This window comes from Diplotaxodon limnothrissa, linkage group LG4 (genome assembly GCF_057381915.1).
Source record: "Diplotaxodon limnothrissa isolate DT_005_m linkage group LG4, D_limnothrissa_male_GT1.1, whole genome shotgun sequence".
Classification (NCBI taxonomy): domain Eukaryota; kingdom Metazoa; phylum Chordata; class Actinopteri; order Cichliformes; family Cichlidae; genus Diplotaxodon; species Diplotaxodon limnothrissa.
In genome coordinates, this window is record NC_140599.1 from 26,587,076 (window position 1) to 26,606,572 (window position 19,497).

Here is a 19,497-nt window from a genome sequence, read left to right on the forward strand (position 1 = left end):
ACCATCTGCTGTAAATACTTTGTGATGCAAACCAATAAACCAGTGAGGCATGACTATAGTTTTGTGTTCATACACTGCTCACATCCACCTCTCAACTTCACAGGCAGCAGAGCGGGACTGGGAGGAGAAGCGGGCCAGTCTAACCCAGTACAGTGCTCAGGACATCAACCGTTTGTTGGAAGAGACCCAGGCTGAACTAATGAAGGCTATTCCAGATTTGGATTTTGCTGCCAAGCAGATTAAGCCCTCCTCCAACACACCATCAACACAGACCCCCCAGAGTGGGGCAGCGACCCCAGACCACCGTGCCAACAAGCCCCAGCACAAGCTTTCTGGGAAAGAGGGAGGGTCCAGGCGTGGCTCTGGTGAGATGAGGCTCAGGCTGCATTAGTATGATAGATCAGAGTTTTGTTTCATGGCATCCATTTTTTTTTTTAAATGAATCTAATTTTTAATTCTTCAATAAACAATCCCTGTTATGTAATCGGTTTATTAAACTGCATGTTAAAAACATACGGTTGTGCTTACATTATAGTAATTTGGGGCTTTTAATTGTTTCTTTAAACTGTTCTTTTTCCAGGGTTGATTGATTGAAGAGTATACATCTTTAATGACTTAAAGAATTTAATTTGAATGTATTTTGACCCTCACACAGGGTCAGAATTAAATATCGTTAGCTTCATAGCATAAGTGCCTAAGTCATTGACTTAGTCAAATGACTTAGGCACTTATGCTATGAAGCTAACGATATACATACTCAGTTATATACAAACACTCCACTAATACTTGTTAATTTTCCTTTTAAAGGTTAAAAGTTGCAGTTCAACTTTATGCTTGTTGTAGCCATCAACAAGTATGTAAAGCATACCATATGGTGTAATTCTGGCTGGATATTTGGCCATCCCTCTTCAAATTTCAAATTTCAAATTCAAATTTTATTTGTCACGTACACAGTCATACACAGTACGATATGTAGTGAAATGCTTGGACAACTGCTCGTGACCTAAAGAAAACAAAAAAGGAAAGGCTATGAATAAGATAGGAAATAAATATGAAAAATTAAAAAGGGTAAATTTAACTAGGAAGGAATAAAATATAAATTAAGGTTAAAAATGAAATAACTGTACAACACAAATTAGAATGAAGGGTAAATTTAACTGGGAAGAATAAGATAAAATACATAAATTAAAGTTGAAAATAAAATAACTGTACAACAAAATACACAATACACAATATAGAACTATATAAGAATGTATGAAGAAATCTAAATATAAATAAATATATACACAATAACAGCAGCTGTACAAGTATTAACCGGAAATGAAGAATATAGTGACCAGTGTTGTGCAAAAACAAAGTCCAGAAAGTCCAGTGTGTGTGTAAGAACCATATGTGTGGGTCAGTACTGTGTGGTGGTGTGATTGAGAGACCGTATCGCCTGCGGGAAGAAGCTCCTCCTCAGTCTCTCTGTGTTGGTCTTCAGGGAGCGGAATCGCTTTCCTGACCTCAACAGAGAGAACAGTCTGTTGTTGGGATGGCTGAGGTCCTTCACGATCTTCCTGGCCTTGGTCCAGCACTGCCTGCTGTAGATTGAGTGCAGGTCAGGGAGCTCGGAGCGGATGGTGCGCTCAGCTGACCGCACAACCCTCTGTAGAGCTCGTCTGTCCTGCATGGTGCTGTTCCCGAACCAGGTTAAGATATTTCCCGCCAGGATGCTCTCTATGGTGCACGAGTAAAAGTTCCTGAGCACCTTGGAGGGCAGTTGGAAGTCTCTCAAGCGTCTGAGGTGGTAGAGACGCTGACGGGCCTTTTTCACCACGGTGTTGATGTGACAGGACCATGACAGGTCCTGCGTGATGTGAACTCCGAGGTATTTGAAGCTGTCCACTCTCTCCACTGGGCACTCGTTGATGACGGGGGTCTGGTAGTTCCTCTCCTGCTTAGTGCTGAAGTCCACTATCAGCTCCTTTGTCTTACTGACGTTTAGAAGGAGGTTGTTCCTCTGGCACCAGTTCTCCAGATTCCTAATCTCCTTCAGGTAGGCCGTCTCGTTGTTATCAGAGATCAGGCCCACCACGACGGTGTCGTCAGCAAACTTGATGATGGCGGTGGAGCTGGTAGTGGCCACACAGTCATATGTGTACAAAGAGTACAGCAGGGGGCTCAGAACACACCCCTGGGGGGCTCCAGTGCTGAGAGTGGTGGAGGCTGAGACATGTCCGCCCATCCTTACTGCCTGTGGTCTGCCAGTTAGGAAGTTGGAGATCCACTGACACATAGATGAGCTGAGTCCCAGATGCTCCAGCTTGGTGGTGAGTGTGGAGGGAATTATGGTGTTAAATGCAGAGCTGTAGTCTATGAAGAGCATTTTAACATAATTCCCCCTTCTAGTGTCCAAGTGAGTAAGTGATGTGTGGAGGAGATGAGAGATGGCATCGTTTGTGGAACGATTTGGACGGTAAGCGAACTGTAGTGGGTCCAGTGTGTCTGGTAGTGAAGACATGATGAAGTCTCTGACCAGGCGTTCAAAGCACTTCATCACTACTGAGGTGAGGGCTACAGGGCGATAGTCATTGAGAGAAGCAGGGTGGGGTTTCTTCGGGACAGGAACAATGATGGACTCTTTGAAGCATGTGGGGATCACCGACTGAGATAAAGAGATGTTGAATATCTCAGTGAACACAGGAGCTGAACACCTCTTGGTAGAACTGATAGAGTTTATTTCAAATGTTTGTTTTTTTTCTTGCCACAGACCTGGCTTAAAATTTTCAATTTCCATTTCTTTGAGTTTAGAGATTTGGGAAAGCCATTCCAGAAGCTTAATGTTTTATCCACTACAAAACCAGTTTTGATGCACGTTTGAGGTCATCGTCCTGTTGGAACACCCAGTTGTCTCTAGCTGTGGATTTGTGCAATGTGCTGGTACCACTGGAAGCAAAACAGCTCCAGAGCATGATGCTACCACCACCAAGCTTTACAGTTGATACAGTGATCATATTTTTAAAAGCCTCACCTTTACTCCTCCATACATAAGCTGAATTGGATTTATTGGCATGATATTGTTTTTAAATGTGTTGTGTTAATAATGTAATAATTCTTTCTAATGACATGTTACTGTGTTTTCAGATGAGCTGACAGTACCTCGGTATCGCACAGAGAAACCCTCCAAGTCCCCTCCACCTCCACCGCCTAGACGCAGTTTCCCCTCATCTCCCGGTGTGACCACTCGCAGTGGGGAGCCACTAATTCCTGGAAAAAGCATAAAGGTAACTGAAAAAAATAGTGCATTTAACAATTCCAGTGTTTTAATTCTCAAATCTACAAGTCATCATATTAAAATTCCCCTGTTGACATATTTAAGACAAAATTGCAAGCTTCTCACACCAGCTTTGGACAAGTTCTTACCCCTTTTTGTTCTTGTGGCCCTAGAAGGCTGAATCTGAAGAGACAGAGGGACAGAAACCTCACATAAAACTGAGGAGGACCGTGTCCGAAAACCCTCGTCCGTCATCAACACCTCCCACACTGGCTTCTGAAGACAAAGAGGAGGGAGCGGGGGAGAAAATTGCTGCCGAATTGGAGGTAAAGAAAACACAAGGTTAATAATATCCCCAATAGTCCGTTGTTCATTAAAAAAAACCAAAAGGAATGTTTTAGTATTCATGTTACGTCCACAATTTGGAGCAAGTCTTTGTGTGCACACAGGCAGACAATGTCTGTTCAGATATGCTCACCCTCATTACCACATGTTCAAGCAGCAGGTGCCATATGTCCCCAGCCCCTGGCACTGTGAGAGCCCAAAGATCACATACTGCTCACTCACACACATCATCACCCAGGGCTCACAGATCACAGCCAGACAGATGGATCCTGATAGCTGCTTGGACTGTGTTAGAGATGACCTGCTGAAACTGAATAGAGTAAAGACTCAACAGTAATTGAGTTCGATCATTCAGCTGCTGCTGTGTTTTTATTTTGCAGATAATGACAGTTTGTAACTTTCTTTTTTCCTCCTCAGCTATTTGAGAGAGCCCCACACAGGCTCTCTATGCCAGCTCCCCTTTCCCTGCTAGTTAGCCCATGCAGTATAAAAAGTTTACACCCATCCAGACTGGACCTGTGGCCCCCTGAGGCCTCAGGCTGTGAGGTAACCCTTTGGCTTACCCTGAGTTATCTACCTATTAAGTTTCCATCTCTTTACTTCTACACCTGCTACCACACACAAGAATTATTAACTACAACACCAGTTCCAAAAACTTGGGACACTGTATAAAATGCAAATAAAAACTAAAACTTTAAGGTAAAAATAAAAAGGAATTTGGAATTTGATGGCAGCAACATGTCTCAGAAGTTGGGACAGGGCAATGTTTGCAACTATGTAAGCTTATATATGTGGGAACTGAGTAGACTGGTTGCTTGAATATTGATGCCATGGGTCTTCTTTGTGGTATTTGTACAATATCTGAACTGCAAGCAGGCAAGTTCAGCACACGGACTCTATGAGCCTTACTGTTGAAATAAATGCAGTATCAAAGTAAGAGTGTGTGAACATTAGGTAAAAAGTGTTTAGGCTTAGATAAAAGCACATGTATATGTGTGGAATGAGGCATGTAAGAAAATGCTTTAAGTGCTCAAACTGAATAGAGCACAATAAGTAGTATTGGTGCGTTAAAAATCAGTATTACACTTTCCAGATGTGCAAACTGCTGAATCTATGGCAATAATGCACCATTATACCATCGGAGATGCAGGCTTTTGAACAAAACTCTGATAACAAGCCAGATGATTTCTCTTTTCTTTAGTCCAGAGGATCCGGCACCATGTTCTCCAAATCCAATTTCAAATTTCGATTTGTTTGACCACAGAACAGTTTTCTACTTTGCCTCAGTCGATTTTAAATTAGCTTAGGCCAAACGATAGTGGCATTTTCTTTTGGAGCATGTTCACATTTGGCTTCTTCTTTGCATCATAGAGTTTCCGCTTGTTTGCTGTGGATAGCACAGCGAACTGTATTCACAGAGAATGCCACCTGAGGGCATCCAATATTGATTTTTGGCCTTGTCCACAGAGATTTCTCCAGGTTGTCTAAATCCGTTGATGATATACTGTAAAGGCTGAGCTATATAAAGACTTTCATTTTATTTTCAGGAACATGTTCCACATTTTTTAGATCCAGGTTCATGTAGATTGGCAAACCTCAGCCCTCCTTTGTTTCTGAGAAGGTCTGCATCTCTAAGATGCTCTTTCTGGCTTTTCTTGCACCTTTTTATTTCAGGTTAAATAATTTTGAGAAAAATACATTGGTTTTATGAATTGCAAATCATTGCTTTCTGGTTTTATTTCCATTTTACAAAGCATCCACACTTTTTCGGAACTGGGGTTATAGGCTGTCTTTTGTCTAGTGTTTCTGGGCAGGAGCTATACAGAGGTTTCTGCCAATAATGCGCTGCAAACCCAAAGCAATAACTGAAAGAGTCAGGTTTGTCTGACAGTGAGTAATTTGATTCAGTTTGAGTATGTTCATTAACAATCTTTCTAATCCTTTCCATTTATACCTGTTACACAACTTTTTAGAGATGTTTATAAAAGTCATCAGTCCTTAACAGGTATTTGCACTTATTAATAATATTGTGTTTTTTTGTGCGTGAGAGTCAGTATGTAAAGAATATACACTGAGCATCCTGGTAGCATTATCTACAAAGTAGGGGTGCAACGATACACAAAATTCACGGTTCGGTTCGATACTTTGGTGTCACGGTTCGATATTTTTTCGATACAAAAAAATGTTCATGCCTTTTTAATTTGTCATTTATTAAAATTATAAATATATATTTTAACTCAAAAGTACAGTTTTTAAATTTAATGTTGCTGAAACAAAAGTAATTAAAAAAATAAATATAATCTGATTGAGGAATCACTAATCTTTGGAAAAGAGAGTTTATTACAGAGAAATGGCTCTTTCCAAAATAAAAGCTATACTATACGCTTCTTCTGGGCTATATTCTCAGCAGCATATTGTAGCGGGTCAGGGCTGTTCGGGGTTCTGTTTGTACAGTTATGTTTTGTTTATGTTGCCATAGTGACGGGTGACGCCCTCTCGCTGCGACGGTGTGTCCTTCCGGGGTCAGAGGGCGCCCTGTGTGTTGTTGTTGTTGTTGCTGTGCGGTTGCCGCGGTGAGCAGTTAGCTAGCGACAGTGTTCTTCTGCAGATGTCAATAAACGGCTGTGCTCCCTGGCTAGCTCATGGGAAGCAAGACCAAAGGACACCTCCGTCTCCTCGTTGTCTGAGCTCGCCACATTGGTGTCAGAAGTGGGATGATGGTGACACCCCATGTTCTGACCCGAGTGACTTTTCCCCCGCCGGTCGTGACCGGCCGGTGCGCCAAAAGAAGGCACCTGGACATTTACAAAGTGAAAGCAAAAAAACAAGCGCAAATTCAAACGCGATTTCAATATGTCACATATTGACAGTGGCTCACCGATGCCAATGACATAATTACCCAGCTACATTTCCGAAAGAATGCAAAAGCATTGACATATATTTTTCCTTCCTACAATAGCCCGACGGGCAGGGCAGAGATAGATTTTGGTAGCCCGACTGGAAAAATCGCTAGCCCGACGTCCCGGGGCTAGCGATTTTGCAAACCCTGTGTTACAGGCATGGCCCTTTAAGGATGAAGCCTGATGGGAAATGTATTCGGGATGTGTGTCGGGACTGCCTGGTGTGTAAGTAACGGTTAGCTACAGAAGAGACGAAAAGAAAAGAAATTAAAGGAATATAATAACTCCCTCGACAGCCAGAGTTGTGTCGGCGATGCTCGCTGTGAGTAAACTGTTTCAGCCCACTGTACGCGGTGTTCATGCCTTAGAGAAGAAATAAAGTTCGGTGAAGCAGTTTCCTACGCCTCCTTCGATCTTTTTGCTAGCAGAGTTGACCTGTATAGTAAGCTGTTGCCGGCTATGAGTCAGTTACGGAACCTTCAAGTAACTGCCAGAGGTTTCCTTACTACGGTTCGGGGCCGCGGATCTGGCGCGGTAACACCTGTATCTGATTGAGGAATCACTCATCTTTGGAAAAGAGAGTTTATTACAGAGAAATGGCTCATTCCAAAATAAAAGCTATACTATACGCTTCTTCTGGGCTATATTCTCAGCAGCATATTGTAGCGGGTCAGGGCTGTTCGGGGTTCTGTTTGTACAGTTATGTTTTGTTTATGTTGCCATAGTGACGGGTGACGCCCTCTCGCTGCGACGGTGTGTCCTTCCGGGGTCAGAGGGCGCCCTGTGTGTTGTTGTTGTTGTTGCTGTGCGGTTGCCGCGCTGAGTAGTTAGCTAGCGGCAGTGTTCTTCTGCAGATGTCAATAAACGGCTGTGCTCCCTGGCTAGCTCACGGGAAGCAAGACCAAACGACACCTCCGTCTCCTCGTTGTCTGAGCTCGCCACATTGGTGTCAGAAGTGGGATGATGGTGGCACCCCATGTTCTGACCCGAGTGACTTTTCCCCCGCCGGTCGTGACCGGCCGGTGCGCCAAAAGAAGGCACCTGGACATTTGCAGGACTTTGTGTGGGGTAATGGGGTCGTCGGGGACGACTGACCCCTTAGGTGGGGGCTATGCAGCGGGTCAGCGCTGTTCGGGGTTCTGTTTGTACAGTTATGTTTTGTTTATGTTGCCATAGTGACGGGTGACGCCTTCTCGCTGCCACGATGTGTCTTTCCGGGGTCAGAGGGCGCTCTGTGTGTTTTTGTTGCTGTGCGGTTGCCGCGCTGAGCAGTTAGCTAGCGGCAGTGTTCTTCTGCAGATGTCAATAAACGGCTGTGCTCCCTGGCTAGCTCACGGGAAGCAAGACCAAACGATATCTCCGTCTCCTCCTTGTCTGAGCTCGCCACAATATTAAACATATCAGGTCCCCATAAGGAGAATCATGTGCTAACGGCTGTCTAAATGACTCGGGTAAAGTTTGTAGCATGCATGCTTGTTGTTTTTGTCTGCTTCCACTTGTCTTTGCACTAGGATGATGTCGGCGTAAATGTGCAGTCATATTCGTTGTGTTCCCACTAGTGCTGTCAGCGTTAATCTCGTTGAAATGACGTTAACGCCACAACACGGCAAATCTCCGTTAACGAGCTACCCCTGCGTGGGGCTAGACGGCCAACACGTTAACGAGCTAACTGCGCTAACACACTAGTTCCCACCCATGTAATTGAGCATTGCGTGGCACATCCAACATACTGTTTTACTTTAGTCCATGACGCGCTTACCTTCAGGGTCATACATCACATGAAAACCAAAATAATTCCAAACGCCAGATCTGAATGAGGGTGGGGGAGGTTCAATTTGCCATGTTGCAAGGAGAGCTTAACTTCTGTCTCGCTAGCTTGCCCTGCGCTCTTCCTTCTGACGATGCTGTCTGTGTTGAACGCTCAGTGGATCTGCGCTCGACAGTGCAGCCTAGGCGGAGTAGTCGAACGCAGATTCACTGAGCGCTCAACACAGACAGCATCGTCAGAAGGAAAGTTGATAAAATAAATTACAAATTTTGTATTGTTCGATACATATGCGTACCGAACCGAAAGCACTGTATCGAACGGTTCAATATCAATACGAGTATCGTTGCACCCCTACTACAAAGGTATTAGATACAATGTGATAATATTTCTTTCATGCTCTCTGATGTGCTTGGGTGTTTTTAATGCCATGGTTTGTAATCTCACTTGAAGTTTGTGCTTGGAGTGTGTTTAAATTGAAAACTCAAGTGCTTTCTTCATTTATAGGCAGGGCACATGTCTCCTGTCCCCCACATCGTGTTGACAGATTGCTGTCCTGCTTCGCTCACAAACTCAGAGGATCCTGTCAGAGATTTGGGGAATGACCTTGTGGAGGGGACTCAATCACAAGATTGGACTGGTCATCATTCAGTCGGCAAGACTATAATTTCAAGGGGAAAGCATTCAGGGGGATTTGAAAGTCCTCCACAGCGAGAACAGTGTTCGGATAGTGAATTCAAACAGGAAGTTGCCCTGCTGGTGACAGATCTGGGCATGAGAGTGGTGTCTCCTCTTGAAGCCCAAGAGCTCAGTGAGACTAAAGGAGATGTTCTTCACACTCTAATCATCTCACCGCAGACTAAGGAACTGTCTGAAACTCAGCTGAGTCACCGGCCTCTGCTAGTGCTCTTCAGGGTACAAAAAACTGTCAAAGAGGCCTACGAACTACTGTATTCCCTTGTGGCATCATTCGAATTAAAATTCTCCCATGCCCCAGACCAGCAGATGCCTCTAGCTGAGGCTCTCAGAAGCGGCATAGAGACAGGGGCTAGCATGCTGACATTTCACCACAAACCTGAAATTAGGTTAATGCCTGAGCTGAGCTCAGTAAGCAGTACTCTTAACTCTAATGGGTCAACTAGGTCTGCGGACACTCAGAGGAGAATGACAGAAGATGTCCGACGCACCACCTACAAGAGGCTGGACAGCTTGGAGGAGACTATTCGAGAGCTGGAAAACACATTGATAGAGATCAGTGGTCATGCTACTAGAGAGCAGCTCTACAGTCAGACAATCATCAACAGTAGCCCTGTACCGACGACTGGTAGTCCAACTGAGGCGAAGAAGCCGCCACTCCCACCCAAGCCATCCGCCTCGAGTCCATCATCAATCCAGGTTTTTGCTTACACCTCCTGTGTCCATTCCTGCTCTGAAGCAGCATCCTCTTTTTTTCTTCACTTCTTCTCTGTGGATGGCAGTTGGAAATTCACTTTCCAGCTTCTGATGTCTGCTCCCTGATTAAATCGGCATGCGACTGTATTTGAAATCGAAACCGTGCAGAGGGGACAGACAGCAGACTTCCTACCTACTTGTCTGTTCTGTGATTAGTGCTGGGGCTGCTCTCCTGCTGAGCTCAGAGTTGTTAATTGTTTTTTATTGATCTGTCCCGGTATCTCCTATCTGTCTGAGTCTAGCTAATTTTGCCTTTTGTTACACCAAGAGGCAATAAAAAATAAATGCATTTTCCTCTTCTCCTTTTCTGCTCTTTACTGGTTAGTACGATCTAATTCATTTAATTTCTTATCTTAGTTCTGCCCTGAAATCCAACTTTCTTTTCCTCACTAATCGTCTTAAGCACAAAGCAGTACAACTGCGGTTGTACTTTATTAAAAGGTAGCGCGAGGACATATTTACATTAAGCTGTATCTTCCATCATCCAGCATCATTTTGTTGTAAATTATGTTCTTTTTGCAGCAGCTGTTTTGACGTGTCATTGCAAGCTAAACAGACACATTATTAATGAGTTTAAGAATCTGTACATAGGCCAGGTCCTGGTATTGTTCATGTTGGCCTACTTAAATGCCCTGCTGTGACAAGTCAGAATGGCAGAGTGGCTATGCTTACATGGAGCCTAATATTTCTATTCTGTGAATGTTCACTTTAAAAGACCAAACACAGTAGAAGTTCCCCATATGAACACCTCAAGCGCAATAAACAGGACGAGGCTTTTTAATGAGCTCAATTTAATTGCTGCCCTTTCAAATCATTTCAATGCAAGGAATGAAGAGTAACACATTTACAGCAACTTCTGCCCTAAACAGATGTGAGAAATCCTTTCTCGGGGAGCTATTCAGACATGCGTCACAGATAAAAGAGCCACTGACAAATGCAGATGCAGCACTTTTGCGACATTGTTTTGATTAAGTGCGTATTCATCCATCCACATAAATTTACAACGCTTGTAAACAGCTGATCCAAAATGTTTAATCATAAGGACATAAACAGACATTTAAACTGTTTAGCTGCTTTCAAATAACGAGGTAAAACTACAAAGAGAAAATTCGATCTAATAAGTTTAAAAAACAAAAGATTTCTTACCAAAGGCTAGTATCATGTCTAATATACTTCACATTAATATGTACTGACTATGTGCTGAACTCTATTACCAGATGTTGTCAGTGGCCTGGCTTTAGCTCACCTCCAGCTGACCGCTACACAACAAAAGATTAGTAATTATCAAAAGCATTCCTGTGTCAGCTGCCACTCGTCTGAGAGGTCTTGACAGCTTGCGTAGCACTCCCTGTTACTCTGATTGTAGCCTACCACTCAGGGCAGGGCTGCAATACTTGACAGTCACACTGTCATGGTGAGTTTTAGCCCTCTGATGTAGAGCCAGAAAGCACTCCCATGGGCACGGCTGCGGATTACAGAGTCTTCACACATTATTTCATCACTCCAACTTCAACCACGTTCATCATTTCAACATGACCCTTCTTCCAACTCTTGTCCAACATTTGCTGGCACACTTACCAAATTCACACTGACAAGAAATCTACTTTCAGAACCCATTAGAGTTTAGTTTTTAATTAGCACATCAAACAGCAAGTTTACTTGCAAATTTTATGATCTAATTTTAAAATTCTGCTTCTCGTTAAAAAAGGATTTGGCGCAGAAGGAAGGTGGTTACAAGTCTTTCTTCTCTGATTTAATGTAGTAGGGGTAACTGACTATTTGATATTAGGGTTAATCTTTTGTTAGTTTTCCTTTTAGCTAATGTCTCTGTGTGCAGATGAGGCACAGTTGGATGGAAATTTGACTGGATGTGTATTTGTTTTCCTGTGTATTAGAGAGAGTCAATAGAGTAACTCAGCAGGAAAGATCATTAAGCACGCTGCCTCGTGGATCCTGTGGTGAGGCTAAGCTACGCAACGTCAGTTTTGATGCCGCATTTCTATATTCTGGTCTTTGTCATCTTCTGCTGATAGATAGTGAAACTCTGTGAAGTGGATAGTTCCATTTTATACCAACTATAAGCTGAGGTCTTAAAAACCTTATTAGTCTCAAGAGAAAGACTTGATAAAGGCTGGACTCAAACTCTGTAGTAAGTAGATGTGTGTCTGAGGCTTAAATCGAATACACTGTAGAGGGGAAGTGAAATCTACAGACATCTGATGTGTGACAAAGTGTTATTAATGGTTCTCCTCTGTTCTTCTCTTGTTTATTCTATTCTTAGGGAGGAACTATTTCAGGTAGCGGGAAGTTTCTCCACTCCTCGGCTGCCTCCAAACTGAAGCACCTGCAACAAAACAGCACAGAAAAGACTAAAAGTGGCAAAAGAGAGGACTTCATGAAGGTCCAGGGCCAGCAACAGGTACAATTTGCCTTTGTTTTGCGCTGTTGAGGCCAAAACGCACTTGATCTGGCAGAGTCTGTGCATGATCCCTAAGATGGACAAGTTAGCTTTTAGGTATAACCATCTTAAGCACTTAATGAAGGCATATAACAAAATTGAGATATAAAAAACATGAAAATTACAATAATGATCATTATTGAATCGTACTGCCTTTATGCCCACAGAGTCACTGCAGTTGAAACTGTCAGAGGTTCAAAGAGAAATATGAAACTATCATTCTTAGTAAAATGCAACTGAAATATATAAAATCAAAGGTTTATTTATTGAAGTATGTAATTATTAGGGAAAAATGCCATATATACTGAATGTATACCAATAAAGTACATTTAATTTGACCAGATTCTGTTAAATTTCCTCTTTTACATTATACTTATGTAGTCATATCAGCATTTTGGGCATAAATATTTTTTGGAGTGCAAAAATCTGGGCCTACCAAAAATCAAGATAGAAAGGATAGTATTGATTTTGTTCTGTATTTAAGCAAATATAATTGCTTTCTTCCTCAAATAGAGACATATTTTGCGTTAATGTTTACGCCACCTCCCCAACAACTTCAGCAAGCCTTCGTTCAGAGTTATTTTCTCGAAAGCAAGTGTGTGTGCATCCATTCAAGTAATCCACTCTGCACCAGATCAAGATTAAATGGGCCTTAACTACCACTCTTCACTGCCACTGGATCCTTTCTGTGCCCCGCAGAACCACTGTCACTTTTCAGCGTGATACATTCCTCGCCCTCTGTGTATTACAGTCTGTGTAACATTCAAGATGCAAACTTAGCAGACAGCAGAAGCGATGAATTGAATTCAAAGCCAGTTTTGCCATAAACCTTTTAATGTCACATTATTGTGACAGGCTCATCATCACAGGAATGCTCAATTGGATCAAAGGATTTTCTGCAGGCACTGTCCCACAGAGAGATGCATGTCACACAGGTTAGAGTGATGAAGGATTAGCACTTTAATTACCTAAGCAGTGTTTCATGTCTGAAAGTCTTAAGTGGCTTCTAATTATATAATTTAAACCTATTAAAGTGTTGTTATGTATTAGCATTATGGACGTGCTTGCATCTTTAACAGGTCTTCACTTCTGTTTTTTTCTGAACTCTGACAGAAAATTGGGTATGAAGAAACTCTTAAAAGCGCTTGAGTTTAATTTATAAAACTTCATAAACTCTCTCTCTAAGTATTTGTTGTTATGCATATGCCTGACAGCTGGCTTTTCATTCTTTTTTCAGTCTCTAATATGCTGGCATTTTAGAGGTTTAAAGTACAGCAAAAGACTGGACATAAGGATGCTAGATGGCCTCTAGAGGCAAGGAAATTGAACTGTTGGAGCATGTCGGTCAAGTAAAGCCAAGAGAAGATTTTTACAGCATGCCGGTGCACAGGAGGGGAAAAAGGCTTAATGTCAATGTAATTTGAAAAATAACCGAAGCAGTGAAGTGCACCTAAACCTTCATAACCCACAGAATTTGACAGAGCATTCAGACACAAATTCAGTCTTAAAGATTGAAAAATGAATGCGTTAGGCAGACAGCCAGAGACTTGAGACATGGAGGGGTTTGGTTGCCTCATACTGAGAGAAGATTGAGAAGAATCTCTACAGAGCCATGTAATAATCACCCCTTGAGTCACTGGCAATCACCGATTATTCATTATGAAGAGGGCAGTTCTCTTTCCACCATAAAGTCTTTCAGGTTTCCTCTTCTTTATGTCTTTTTCCTCCCCTTTCCGCTTTCTCTACTCTGCAATTTATGCATGCTGGCCCTTTCTCCGTTTCACTCTTCCTCTGTCAGTCTCGCTCATTCCCCGAGATTTGGAAGCTGAGTGGATGCCTACACTTGTGTAATGAAAGCAAAATTAATCCCATTATTTCAATATGACACTCACAGGCAGCACAGTCTCTTTGTCCACAAACTTCAAAACAGTCATTGTGAAAAGATGCTGTACGAGTGAAAGCGCTATCCTCCGAGGGACGGTGGACACTCAAAGCTAATTGTCGGCGTGGGAAGTCGGTGCCAAGCAGTTAAGGGTAGCAGCATACCACAACTGTGTGATGAATAACAAAGAGGAACAAATAACCAGCTGGTTTAGTGTAGGAGAATAAAGAGTCAGCTGTGGTAGGCGCTATAACAGCCAATAACTCTATTTTGTATTATTTTTAACGATGAGGGACTACTAGTCCCTTTGTACATTTCCAGGTGTTGTATAAAGACAAGTGAAAAACAATTATTCAATGCAAAAGTGCACTTGATATAATAATTGGCCACTTTATTAAATTGATGTTAAAATGTTGGTAGGCCTCCATTTTTAAAAATGCTGCCATAGTTTGTTAGCTGCTTTAAGGCTAAAGAGGTTAGTTGGTCAGATACTTGTCCTAAATATCCTAATATTCATTAATGGTGGTGATCCTCATGGATGAACATTTACAAACGGGCTTGCGTAAATGTGCAAACTGGCAGTTTGACAACAGTTTTGATGCACAGTTAACAATCATTGAGGAAATAAACACTGGCTACTTGTAATCTGGACCTCTACTACTGGTCACAAAGTAGCTCTATCGTGAAAGTTGTGCATACATCTGCACTCTTACCTCCCTATCTGCTCGGTTTCCTTCATAAACATTGTCGAGCATTCTTCTTCATCTACCTAGCAGAGCCAAAATTTCCATCTATTCTTCCGTCTATTTTCTAAATGCAGTTCAGGGTTGCAGGGGTGTTGGAGCCTCTCTCAGCTGTCATCGGGAGAGAGGTGATGTAGTCCCTGAACATGTCACCAGTCTACTTGAAAGCTAACACAGAGCGACAGACAGCCATTAATATTTACACCTTTGGCCAATTTAGAAACACTTATTAACCTGCTTGTTTTAGACCGTGGGAGGAAGCTGCCAGGGGGAAATTTAGCACAAAAATGGACTTTTTATCTTTGTTGTGACCCCTTGCTCTTGTTATGCACTGTGACAATCCCTATAAGTGAGGTTACCATTACCAGTTCATGCTGCAATGTGGAAAAATTGCATATGGATTTTTTGCATGTACAGTGTAGTGTACCTCGCGTAGTTTACAACCATAACAAAATAACTCTCAACCAAATTTCATTGCTTAAAAAACAGCTACTTGAAAGTGTTTTGGGGTTTTTTGTATTTTTGTCATTGTAATAATGTAATCAGTAAACAAGGCAGCATGGTGGTGCAGTGGTTAGCATTGTTGCCTCACAGCAAGAAGGTTCTAGGGTTCCACTGCCCGTTCTGTGTAGCGATTGCATGTTCTCCCCTTGGTTTCTTAGGTTCTATGTATACAGAAGAAAATAGATGGATGGATATCAGTGCAACACAGTTTTTGCTCTACTTGCTGTCAGACTATGTTTACTGTAAAAGGTCTGATATAACAGCAACAAAAATATAAAAGAAGAGTTCAAATTGGTGAATAATTGCATTAAGGCTATACTAGTGATACTTATCTGTCTGTCTGAATGTCCTTGCATCATTAACTCTATACATATTTTTGAAATCTTTTTATGTCAAATGAAAATGGTGCAGAACCTGATAATTTAGTTTAAAGATGGATGGGGCAAAATCTATCTACTAAATCATTTTAAATTCAGTATAATGAAACAGCTGAGCAAAGACTAGGCAGGAAAAAACATGCTGATTATCTGCTGCTCATCTCATCAAATTATCAAGGCGGCTGGCTGATTTGCATACTGCCTTTAAGAGCTAATTAAGAACTTTTGCCTAATCCACATTTTACTTTACCTGGTATCTTTTTTTAAACCCCTCAGTGACATCTGGCGTGTCATCTTTCTGAAGAGAAATTCGACTTGCAGCTGCTAAGCAAAAACAAAAATATGATGTATTCTTTAATTTTATGAAACCTTAAAGCTTAGCTGATATTTTTGAACTGTGTAAAATGTGGCAATGACTACAGTTAATCACAGTGCTTCCCATCAACATTTCACCACCAAACTCACTGCTAATTTTTAAAAAATATTGTTGTTTTAACAATCAGATGTGCCCAGCTTGGGTGATCTCTCTCCTTGGCACCGAACTCAAGGTAAAATGGGCTATTCTCTTAAACATCTGCTGTTCGTAGCTCCCTAAATGGTCCCAAACTTTTACCTCTCCTTCCATTTCCCCTTGGTGTTTTTAGATTGTTCTCTTTTGTCTCTTCTTGCCAAACCGTAATGACATTTCTGGGGCATTTTAAATAGGGTCCAAACCAAAGGAAATATCTGAATACATTTAAATATCTTTACCGCACAATGACACTTTCCTCCAGATTGCATGAAAGGCAGCTGGTGTTCATTCACTCGTCATGACTAAAAGCCAGCTGGAAGGATAGTTTATTATTTTTAAGATAAAACGAGACCACTTTTTCGTTAAACGCGGGTCCTGCCGTTTCAAGAAAAAATACTGATTGAACATTGCGGCATTTCAATCACCATAAATTAGAATTATGGGGTAGGGATAAAGTTGGCCAGTCAGATTTTCGTAATGGACTTGCTACACCTTACCACAGTATAAAATGTAGCTTTATTCCCCCTGGAGAATTAGTTTCTTTTTTAGATTTAATTCTAGCGTTATCTATGTGTATTTGCAGGTGTTAAAATTAACAGAGCTTTTCTGATAGCGCCTCGTGCCGCTGTACTCGGGCTGCTTGCTCAATAAAGCTATACTGAGACATACTTAGACCATTTCAGGCATGAGGATCCTTCAAATCAATGTGTTGGATAAGAACAGACAGTTCAAAGCCACAATTTCTCTCCGTTTGCTTTGGCACAGATCAAGGAAGGCATGACAATGTGAATCACTTTCACGCTGCAAAACCCTATTTCCATTTCCCATTTGGGCACTTATTACTTCTGGCAGTAAAGCAGGCTAGTTAAAGGTGTTGGGCATGAGTTGGGGTTAGTAGGGGACTATCCATGGAGGTTATCATTTGGCAGGCAGGTCTGAGTGCGTGAGATGAAGGGGTGCTCTCCTGTACTCGCAGATCAGGAAAAAATGCGTCCACCAGGCTTGAGAAGAGTTCCTTGAGCAGAAGGAACAGCCCGGCTCTCTGGGAACGGTTGGCAGCCCAGGATCTGGAGCTGCAACAGAGCAGATGAAAGCCTCCCAGCAGTGCAGTCTAGACTAGCACACCTGCTGTCTTTTCAAGCAGAACTAATTCCCGTAAACCCAAAACAAACAGAATAAAACTTTTATAGCCACAGAAATCAACTTTTCTCCTGTTGCTTCATCTGAAAAGTACAAAAATACATTTTTTGCCATATATTAAAAAATGAGTATTTACTTTTTTAAATGGATTTGCACATGAAACACAGAAACTGTTCTCTCAGATGTAGTCTGCTTAACAAAGACGGACAAATACATGTTGTAAACGTATTGCTCACAAGTCTCAATCTACTGTTGAAACAGTGCCATCTAGTGTCTCATTTCTGCATTACACAAAAGGACTGAAAGTGAATGTGTACATTTTTAATGAGTCAACATTAATAAAACAAGTGTCAAAATAAAGGTGGTCAACAGTGTCATTTGCCCACTTTCACTGTTGCACCTTCTCAGTGGTATCAGTGATTTTGTTTATCACGTGTAGATGGCAGCCTGTGTCGTGGCTTGCATCACACAATCTGATATCAACCTGAATAACAATTTCCTGTTTTTTTTTCCTGTTCTGTTTTCACTCCCCTCCCCTTCACTACATGTTTCTTCTGACACTTGTTCCTGCGGTGCAACCTCACCTACCCCGTCACCCCGTGTGAACCTGTGCTGCCCTGCACCTTCTGGCCTGCCCATCTACCCTACCTATACCCTACCTATAAAACCTGCAGCAGTGAGCAACCTGTCCGTGTCCAGCATCTTCAGTTTCCTTCTTCTCCTGTTCACCTGACTCCAGAGATACACACAACCATCTGCTCCCTGTACCTTATCAACTACTTTCATATCCCCAATGTTTACTCTGATATATGGTCTGACACCCAGTCTGTGTAAGCGCGTGTGTGTGCGTGTGCAAGCATGCTTGCGCAGAAATGTTTGAGTGTAATAGTAAGGGAAGGTGCTGCAGGGCACAGTACCCAACCACAACCAATTTTAAGACTTTCATTTTTCATGATTTTTCCCTTCGACCCCTGAAAACCTCATCTCTTTACATTCCTCCTCTGCTCCCTCCTGTCTTCTGTGTCCCTATTCTACCTGAAGGCGAAAGGGACCTACAGCACCAGTGGCAGCATTGAGCCATACCTCTCTGGTATCAAAATGGGCATTTTTTCAGGCCGAGTGGCCTCTCCTGCGGCAGCATTTGTTCCTGGTCTGAGGAAGTACCCCCAGGAGGGGGCGATGCCTGCACTTACAGCCTCCTCAAGCCAAGCAAAGGCCCTCTTGGCAAGCCTATCTGCTTCCGGCCTGAGCGCTGAGGCCTTGCTGCTTTCCTCCGCCCTTCGTCATCACCGCCTCCTACGTGAGCAGCGAGCCTCCTCCCTGCCCCTGCCCAGCAGCCAATCCTCCTCCCCTACTCCAACTGCTACCTCCTCCTCTTCATCCTCGCCAAGCACCCCGACTCCATCCCTATCTCCCTCCTCTCCCACCTTTGGTTCCTTTGCCTTCTCCTCTGGAGTTCTCAAGCCCAGCAGGCGTAGCCTCGACAGCTCCAGCCTCAACAGGTCCAAGGATGGTGGCAACAAGCCTGTGAAAAAGGACCTTTACCCTGGCAACAAGTGATGAATAGGAGGAGGATAAGGACTTTGGATACAGTTCTCAACCACAACCATCACATCATGAACCATAAAGATGAACTAGCTGCATTATGGAACAATATTCTTTATATTCCAGTTCTTATAAGATTTTTTAATTTTTCTTTTCTTGTTTTTTCTGCTTCCTTTTATTGCACAGTCTACCACAGTGTAAATGGAGTCACAGTTTTCTTCATGGACAAGTGTCCTACTCTGATCCAGTACCTTAGATCTACTGCAGTTCTCCCACAAAGTCATTCTGTCACCTTCCCAGATAGAGAGTGCACAAACAGGCCTCCCCTCCCACCAGCTACCTGCTATAAGCTGATGTGGTCTGGCTGTATTTGCTGACAGCACCATTCTCACATACATACTCTCAGTGGGTTGTTAGTGGCATAGTTGAAATATCTAGATGGTGACTTTGATCATATAGAAAAAAGAGCTGCAATAATCACCAAGTGAGTTCAGTAGTTGTGTGTGTTCAGGATAGTAATGTTTTGACTTACCTGCATCACCTGACAGAATGTGATTCCACTCGGAAAAAAAAAAAAAAAAATTCAAAAAATCAGAAGGTGGCCATGGTGATGAACGAG

General features: G+C 42.5%; 1 protein-coding gene across 1 annotated transcript in view; it reads left to right on the plus strand.

The window, feature by feature from the left end:
* The window catches only part of srcin1a (SRC kinase signaling inhibitor 1a), a 65,512-nt gene extending 46,495 nt beyond the window's left edge, over nucleotides 1-19,017 (plus strand). The window contains exons 17-22 of the mRNA XM_085351898.1: nucleotides 104-365; nucleotides 3,127-3,266; nucleotides 3,430-3,582; nucleotides 8,774-9,661; nucleotides 12,000-12,137; nucleotides 18,375-19,017. Coding sequence (XP_085208024.1) covers nucleotides 104-365; nucleotides 3,127-3,266; nucleotides 3,430-3,582; nucleotides 8,774-9,661; nucleotides 12,000-12,137; nucleotides 18,375-18,893 — 2,100 coding nt within the window. The 3' untranslated portion in view covers nucleotides 18,894-19,017. The remainder of the gene's footprint in view (nucleotides 1-103; nucleotides 366-3,126; nucleotides 3,267-3,429; nucleotides 3,583-8,773; nucleotides 9,662-11,999; nucleotides 12,138-18,374) is intronic.
* Nucleotides 19,018-19,497: the final 480 nt, after the last annotated feature.